Consider the following 9,114-nt stretch of genomic DNA (forward strand, 5'->3'; position numbering starts at 1 on the left):
GGACATTTAGTTGGATTACACTTTACATTAAGAGATATTTTGGTAACACTTTACATTAAGATATCTTTTGGTAACACTTTACATTAAGATATCTTTTGGTAACACTTTACATTAAGATATATTTTGGGTTACACTTTACATTAAGATATATTTTGGTAACACTTTACATTCAAATATATTTTGGGTTACACTTTACATTAAGATATACAGTATTTGGGGTTACACTTTACATGAAGATATCTTTTGGTAACACTTTACATTAAGATATATTTTGTGTTCCACTTTACATGAAGGTATATTTTGGGTTACACTTTACATTAAGGTATACTTTTAAAGGATTTAATGTAATGTGTTACCCTCTTTTGTTAGATGAGATGTACGGCCCGAGTACATAACAGGCAGCTAAGAGGGACAGTGGAATGAATAGGAATGTTCCTTGCACTTCACTTACTATCTCCATTGGCAAACTTGAGAGCAGCAGCGTTGGCATTGTGAAGTCTCTCTGCCTGCACAGAGATGTCGGCCTCCACCAGAGCATGCTTCTGGAGCAGGTCATCCACCTCCAACAGGTGCTTCCCAAAGTCAGGGGAGAGCAGCCGAGCCTGAGGACATTCCACCGGGTCAGAGGTCAGGGGTGAGGGGTCAGGGGGAGAGGTGGAGGGGGAGGGGAGGTCAAGCACAGAAGCATGGGGTGGCAAAGAGGTTGATTAATTGAGATTGGACAAACCTAGCAAAGGAATGTTGTAGCATAGCTTGCTTGAGCAGGGGGGAAACTATCATAATGTATTTCTGCAGTTATATACTGTATGCAAATACACTGAGCATACAAAACATTAAGAACACCTACTCTTTCCATGACATAGACTGACCAGGTGAATCCAGGTGAAAGCTATGATCCTTATTGATGTCACTTGTTAAATCCACTTCAATCAGTGTAGATGAAGGGGAGGAGACAGGTTAAAGAAGGATTTTTAAGCCTTGACAATTGAGACATGGATTGTGTGTGTGTGCCATTCAGAGGGTGAATGGGAAGACAAAAGATTTAAGTGCCTTTAAACGGGGTATGGTAGTAGGTGCCAGGCGCACCGGTTTGTGCCAAGAACTGCAATGCTGCTTGGTTTTTCATACTCAACAGTTTCTTGTGTGTATCAAGAATGGTCCACCACCCAAAGGACATCCAGCCAAACTGACACAACTGTGGGAAGCATTGGAGTCAAAATGGGCCAGCTTCCCTATGGAACGCTTTTTTCAGATTCATAATTTGGCCCATGCTGTGTCTGGTTCCAATGGCTTAGTGGGTTAGCTTGCAACACTAGGGTTGTGGGTTAGCTTGCAACACCAGGGTGGTGGGTTAGCTTGCAACACCAGGGTTGTGGGTTAGCTTGCAACACCAGGGTTGTGGGTTAGCTTGCAACACCAGGGTTGTGGGTTAGCTTGCAACACCAGGGTTCTGGGTTTGATTGCAGCAGGGGCCAGGTATAGTAAATACAGTATGCATCACTGTCAATATCTTCCATTCTGTAAGTTGCTTTGGATAGAAGTGACTTACATGACCATATTGTTATTTTATTATTTTTATTATTAGTATTATTACTATTATTACTGTACCTTCATCCCATCCATCCAGTTGATGATGTATAACATTTCCTGGAAGATCCTCTGCAGGGTGAGGTTCTTGTCCAGGCGTGCCCTGCGAGCCTTCAGCAGCTCCTGTAGGTAATCCCACAGCCTCAGGATGTTGTCCTTACGCACGTCGATGCGCTTGGCGTCGTGGAAGCGCTCAGACTCCAGCTCTTTAGAGATGGCCACTACGCCCTGGATGCGTTCCTCGTAGGCAGCGATGTCCGTCTCAATGGCGTCGTGCTTCTTCTTAGCGGCCTCTACCGCCGGCAGGTCGTAGCCAAAGTTGTCCTGAAGGTGGAAGGTGGGAGGTATTTCAGATGTGAAGAGACTAGACTGTTATGTATGTCTATCTTAATATTTACGGCAGGTAAGTATTCTGACTTGAGATCTGTTCAAGTTTTCACACAAGTATCCCACTGACATTAATGAATGATTTACGCGAAGGTCCAAGTTGCATGCACTTATCTCAGCTCTGAATTGGCACTTATGTCAGCTCTGAATTGGCCCCAAATGAATAGTGGATGTCTGTTTTGTTATGTTTGTTATGTGCTGTCTGTGTTCAGGTGTATTCCAGGTGTATAATAGTGGACATGTTGCGGTCTGATATACCACAGCTGTCACCCAATCAGCATTCAGGGCTCGAACCACCCAGTGTATAATAGTGGACATGTTACGGTCTGATATACCACGTCTGTCAGCCAATCAGTATTCAGGGCTCGAACCACCCAGTGTATAATAGTGGACATGTTACGGTCTGATATACCACGTCTGTCAGCCAATCAGTATTCAGGGCTCGAACCACCCAGTGTATAATAGTGGACATGTTACGGTCTGATATACCACGTCTGTCAGCCAATCAGTATTCAGGGCTCGAACCACCCAGTGTATAATAGTGGACATGTTACGGTCTGATATACCACGTCTGTCAGCCAATCAGTATTCAGGGCTCGAACCACCCAGTGTATAATAGTGGACATGTTACGGTCTGATATACCACGTCTGTCAGCCAATCAGTATTCAGGGCTCGAACCACCCAGTGTATAATAGTGGACATGTTACGGTCTGATATACCACGTCTGTCAGCCAATCAGTATTCAGGGCTCGAACCACCCAGTGTATAATAGTGGACATGTTACGGTCTGATATACCACGTCTGTCAGCCAATCAGTATTCAGGGCTCGAACCACCCAGTGTATAATAGTGGACATGTTACGGTCTGATATACCACGTCTGTCAGCCAATCAGTATTCAGGGCTCGAACCACCCAGTGTATAATAGTGGACATGTTACGGTCTGATATACCACGTCTGTCAGCCAATCAGTATTCAGGGCTCGAACCACCCAGTGTATAATAGTGGACATGTTACCTGTGCCACCAGTCTCTGGTTCTCGAGTAGCCAGGTCTCTCTCATGGCAGCCTTCCTGTCGAAGCGTCTGGCCATCTGCTCCAGTTTCTCCTGACGAATCAGCTCGTCTCTCAGGACACGTTCCCTCTCATGCTCCGCCCGCTCCAAATGCTCCCAGGCCTGCAGAGGACAACATGGTTGATTATACTTCACTGTCAACAGGCTACTGTAGGATTTTGTTAAGATTCAGTCATTCTTCTGTCTTTGTGCTTGTGTCTTTGTTGATTAATAAATCACCCAGTACTGGATCTACTGCCTCGGTCTCCTCCATTCGTGCATTCTGGCAGATGCACCATAGCATAAGTAAGTCCTGAACCAGCCCACTAGATTAAATTGACCTCCCTTCATTTTAGTATTCCTGCAAGTTTATATGCCTCACCCTGTTGAGATCAGCTACTAGAGCCCCCTCCTTGGGGGTATAGACTCTCTGGTTGTTGGCTCTCATACGGCTGTGGATGGTGAACAACAGCACCTCCAGGTTACCTTTCTCCTGGAACCTGGAACACCACAGACAAAACAATAAGCAATGTGTCAGAACCAGAACTTGATGTCTTATTTTAAAAGATGGGGGAAATTCCCAGTTTCGCAGTTACAGGAATCCTGCAGGATTTCTGGAAAACCTTGATTTTTTAGGGAACGTTTCTGGAATTGTGCAACCCTAGTTGAGGCATATAGTATTACGGTAGGTTGATGTGACTGACTTGGGTGGTTTCTCCACTATGCGGTAGGAGTTGAAGGCTAGGAGCTGCTGTTGGACCCCGGTCAGAGAGTTGGCCAGTTTACGGTTGTTCAGGACGATGATGGTCTGTTTTATCCATGTCAGCAGGTCTGACGACAGGGTCTCGTACTTGTCAATCATCTTCTCTGTCTCTATGGCATGGTCTAGTACCTAGAGGACAGATACATAGGGTTAGGTTACTCAAACACTGTGGTGTAATACTGTCACATGAAACAATGCATGCACGGCTGTACGTACACACACAAACACACACCCACATGCATACACGCACGCACACCCACACACACACACACACATGCCAGTTACACACACACACACACACACTGCATTATTTATCCCATCCTCACCTTGCCAACTCTCTTCCCCTCCACCGCTAATGCCTTCATCATGGAGAAGTAGTGGTAGAAAGCTACAACGTATGTGATGATGGACTTCTCATCTGGGTTCTCTGTGAACACATCTGTAGTGCAGACAGACAGTCAGTAAGAACTAGACGATCACCTTGAGTTCAGCCCATAAAGACTTGAAAGGACACAGGGTCCTGGACTAAAAAGCATTTTCTATTGAGATTTTCCATTGAGTATGCTTTTTAGTCCATGACCAGGCTTAATCTGGGTCCAGGAAACCGGTTCTTAGTTCTAGATGAGGGAACAGCACATTGTCACTTACCTTCAGGGTCTAACAGTTTGGTCACTCCAAGCGTCTGCTCTGCTACATTGAATGCATTCTGCAGGTTATGGGTTGGATTGGACCTCTTCAGGCCACTATAGTCCACCAGGTCTGGCCTGAGTGAGAGAGAGAGAGAGAGAGAGAGAGAGAGAGAGAGAGAGAGAGAGAGAGAGAGAGAGAGAGAGAGAGAGAGAGAGAGAGAGAGAGAGAGAGAGAGAGAGAGAGAGAGAGAGAGAGAGAGAGAGAGAGAGAGAGAGAGAGAGAGAGAGAGAGAGAGAGAGAGAGAGAGAGAGAGAGAGAGAGAGAGAGAGATAGAGAGGGAGGGAGAGAGTGAGACAGAGAGTGAGACAGAGAGAGAGAGAGAGAGAGAGAGAGAGAGAGAGAGAGAGAGAGAGAGAGGGAGAGAGAGAGAGATAGATAGATAGGAGTCAGCAGGTCAAACTGGTTGACACCATTACAACCACATTACAACCCAAAGCCACATATTTAGAAAATACACTTCATGACCAAAAGTATGTGGACATCTGCTCGTCGAACATCTCATTCCAAAATCATGGGCATTAATATGGAGTTGGTCCCCCCTTTGCTGCTATAACAGCCTCCACTCTTCTGGGAAGGCTTTCCACTACATGTTGGAACATTGCTGCGGGGACTTGCTTCCATTCAGTCACAAGAGCATTAGTGAGGTCGGGCGCTGATGTTGGGCGATTAGGCCTGGCTCGCAGTCGGCATTCCAATTCATCCCAAAGGTGTTCGATGGGGTTGAGGTCAGGGGTCTGTGCAGGCCAGTCAAGTTCTTCCACACCGATCTCGACAGACCATTTCTGTATGGATCTCGCTTTGTACACGGGGCCAATGTCATGCTGAAACAGGAAAGGGCCTTCCCCAAAGTGTTGCCACAAAGTTGGAAGCATAGAATCGTCTAGAATGTCATTGTATGCTGTAGCATTAAGATTTCCCTTCACTGGAACTAAGGAGCCTGAACCATAAAAAACTGCCCCAGACCATTATTCCTCCTCCACCAAACTTTACAGTTGGCACTATGCATTGGGGCAGGTAGCATTCGTCTGGCATCCGCCTAACCCAGATTTATCCGTCGGACTGCCAGATGGTAAAGCGAGATTCATCACTCCAGAGAACGCGTTTCCACTGCTCCAGAGTCCAATGGCAGAGAGATTTACACCACTCCAGCCGACGCTTGACATTGCGCATGGTGATCTTAGGCCTGTGTGCGGCTGCTCGGCCATGTAAAATTTCATGAAGCTCCTGACTAACAGTTATTGTGCTGACATTGCTTCCAGAAACAGTTTGGAACTCGGTAGTGAGTGTTGCAACCGAGGACAGATTATTTTTACGCGCTACGCACTTCAGCACTCGGCGGTCCTGTTCTGTGAGCTTGTGTGGCCTACCACTTCACGGCTGAGCCGTTGTTGATCCTAAACGATTCCACTTCAAAATAACAGCACTTACAGTTGACCAGGGCAGCTCTAGCAGGGTAGAAAGTTGACGAACTGACTTGTTGGAAAGGTGGCATCCTATGACGGTGCCACGTTGAACATCACTGAGCTCTTCAGTAAGGCCATTCTACTGCCAATGTTTGTCTATGGAGATTGCATGGCTGTGTGCTCGATTTTATACACCTGTCAGCAATGGGTGTGACTGAAATAGCCAAATCCACTAATTTCAATGGGTGTCCACATACTTTTGTATATATAGTGTATTTGGTTCTGTTACAACCAGGTTGTAACCAATGACATCATTCAACCAGCTTTGCTCTCTGGGACAGCTATTGTAGATGATATGTAATTCTATATTTTCTTACCTATGTTTGTGTATGAGGGCGTTGAACGCCATGCCGTCTTTCCAACTGGTGGTGAAGTTGGTGATGTTTACATTTGGATATCTGTAGAAACACAACAGGAAGGACAAAGAGTCAATGTCACGGACTGACCTCAATCACAAACTGATCCCAGTAGTTTACAGGACTAATAAGATACACTGATCTCTAATCAACATGGCTTTATCCAGGCAACCCTGATCATTGATCCCTTTGTGAATCCAATGTCTCAGTAGAGCATGGTGTTGGCAAGATCAGGGTTGTGGGTTCTGTTGACCTGAGAAAGACTTTGTAGGCCTATAAGTCGAAATGTTGCATATTTGGGTGCAGGGATAAAGCACTGAGGAGCAGCAATATTCTGTGTGTGGGCCTCTGATTTCTTTATGTGGGTTCTATTCTCGTATGGGTCACATATACTACTACTATACTAAATATATGTTTCTCTGTCAATGCTGACAGTTCTGTAAGTTGCTTGAGCTTTTTTTTAAATCTCACCCGGCAGTCTTCATCTGGCACCAGAGTAGCAGAGCGTCCTTGGCTGTGCGGCTCTCCCGTTGAGTCCCGTCTCCCTGTCCCATCTCCACCACAATGTCTTGGATCTGTCGGACAGTGACAGGAGGGACAGAGAGTCAACTACAGTAATGACTATGGAATTGACACTAGACTAGATAGTTCTTACGTGGAGACCAAACAGACATAACAAACCTAAATGTTGACGGACACCAAGACAGTTATGAAGAGTGCACGACAGTGCCTATTCCCCCTCAGGAGACTGAAAAGATTTGGCATGCGTCCTCAGATCCTCAAAAAGTTCTACAGCTGCACCATCAAGAGCATCCTGACTGGTTGCATCACCACTTGGTATGGCAACTTCTCGGCATCCGACCGCAAGGCACTACAGAGGGTAGTGCGTACGGCCCAGCATATCACTGGGGCCAAGCGTCCTGCCATCCAGGACCTCTATAACAGGAGGTGTCAGAGGAAGGCCCTAAAAATATATTTTCTTACTTACTTTTTTTTCCCATTGTTGGTTAAGGGCTTGTAAGTAAGCATTTCACCGTAATGTCTACACCTGTTGTATTTGGCGCATGTGACAAATACAATTTGATTTGATATGTAGTGTATATATACTGTATATTTTAGAATGTGAGAATGTTTAGACATAAACTGCCTATTTCCTATTTTAGGTTGAAATATGAAGAGTATATTTTATTAGTAATGAGGACTTATGAGGGTAAAACAATTGAAAACATGGTTTACATTTTTTTTAAACCTTGGTTAAATTGTTAGAGCGGGGCATGTTAAATCTGTAAATTATCAAGGACACCATCTTCCCACCAACTACCAACACACTGTCAGTAATTAGAACAGGGATTCTATCTGTGAGACGTACGGCTCCTCAGAGACTAAATTTAGCACCGCTTTGCTTCTCTTCTCCTTCGTTTGTTCTGACACTACGTAGGGATGCAGACAGAGGCTAGCTAGTCAACTCTTTCCTCCTCTCCTCCTTTATAAAGGAGTGAATAATGCAGCAACTAGGCCATATTGTTTGAACTAGCAAAGCTAAAAATAACAGTAGCATGTAAAATTAAAAATAAATACAGTATCAGCCTGTTGTTTGGGATGTGGTTTTAGTTTTAGCACCAGATAATGACGGCTGTTGGCTGTTGGCTGAAACCAGACTGTATACAGCTCCTGGCAGAGGGGCTTTATGTTGAGTTCTAGTTCATTTTCTAACCAGTGTTGTCTTTAGTGGTTAGATCACCTAGCCTGGCGGTCCTAGATCAGTTTGTGCTGTCTTGCCACCTGGACATAGACGTTGGCTATAAAGCACAAACAGATCTGGGACCAGGCTTGCAGAGGGTGGTTTAAATGGAGGTCATTTTGTACCCTGTGTTGTTTAAGTGGTTAGCTAGATGAAGAAGATGAAGAAGAAGAAGAAGAAGAAGAAGAAGAAGAAGAAGAAGAAGAAGAAGAAGAAGAAGAAGAATCCTAACTCACCTGGAATCTGAGAATGATGGTCCAGATGAGTCCCAGGATGAGGCGGTGGTTGCCGTCGACGATGTCATGTGATCCCATATTCTCCAGGTGGACCCTCTGCTCCTTGAGGAACTGCAGGGCCTTGTCCACATTCTCCAGGCAGTGGATCCGCATACGACCCTTAGTGGGCTTGGGCTGGAGGGAGCGAGAGAGGGAGAGAGGGAGAGAGGGAGAGAGGGAGGAGGAAAGGGCAGACAGGGAGAGGGAGAGAGGGGGAGATAATGTGTAGTGTGTGGCTATTTAGTGCAGTGATAAATTAGATTGTGACTGGAGTATTTCCACACTGATCTGGACATCATCAGATCATTGTCATAACAGGGACAAAAGAAAAGCTACTGAACACACATACAATACATCATAAATGCACACATGGTACATGCAGTACACACTGTACACACACACATATACCCACGTACCAGTTTCTCTCCAGAGAGGACCTCCAGTAGTTTGATGAGCATGCGTCCATCCCTGAGGTCCAGGTACAGGTCAGAGATCCGGCAGCTGACCCGGGACAGGATGGAGTTGACCCATTTAGTGAAGGTCTTCTTCTGGACTGCCTCACGCTCATCTAGAGGAGGAAAAAACAGGGAGCTGGGTTAGTTATCACCAGATTACACAATAATAACACAGCAATAACCTATTAGTTACCGGTTTATTTATTTGGGAATCATTCAAACAAGCACCACTAGGCAGAACACTGTGGAGTGTATGATGTCTGAAAATGTGTGCGTGTGTGTGCAATTTGTTTTTGAAGCTTGAGAATAGACATGAGAATCCACAAGGCCTTTGAAAGTAGGCTT

At 45.3% G+C, this 9,114-nt stretch overlaps 1 protein-coding gene across 1 annotated transcript in view; it reads right to left on the reverse strand.

Moving 5' to 3' along the window:
• Positions 1 to 8,882, reverse strand: part of LOC311118686 (spectrin beta chain, erythrocytic-like) — a gene marked incomplete at its 5' end in the record, with an annotated part of 40,221 nt that extends 31,339 nt beyond the window's left edge. The window contains 11 exons of the mRNA XM_084193474.1: positions 452 to 602; positions 1,609 to 1,911; positions 2,991 to 3,149; positions 3,409 to 3,526; positions 3,731 to 3,918; positions 4,116 to 4,228; positions 4,438 to 4,553; positions 6,260 to 6,340; positions 6,770 to 6,873; positions 8,276 to 8,449; positions 8,731 to 8,882. Of these exons, the coding sequence (XP_084049600.1) occupies positions 452 to 602; positions 1,609 to 1,911; positions 2,991 to 3,149; positions 3,409 to 3,526; positions 3,731 to 3,918; positions 4,116 to 4,228; positions 4,438 to 4,553; positions 6,260 to 6,340; positions 6,770 to 6,873; positions 8,276 to 8,449; positions 8,731 to 8,882 (1,659 nt within the window). The remainder of the gene's footprint in view (positions 1 to 451; positions 603 to 1,608; positions 1,912 to 2,990; positions 3,150 to 3,408; positions 3,527 to 3,730; positions 3,919 to 4,115; positions 4,229 to 4,437; positions 4,554 to 6,259; positions 6,341 to 6,769; positions 6,874 to 8,275; positions 8,450 to 8,730) is intronic.
• Between the last annotated feature and the right edge of the window lie 232 nt (positions 8,883 to 9,114).

The sequence above is a fragment of the Coregonus lavaretus genome (genome assembly GCF_964263955.1).
Source record: "Coregonus lavaretus genome assembly, contig: HAP1_SCAFFOLD_2430, whole genome shotgun sequence".
Taxonomy (NCBI): Eukaryota; Metazoa; Chordata; class Actinopteri; order Salmoniformes; family Salmonidae; genus Coregonus; species Coregonus lavaretus.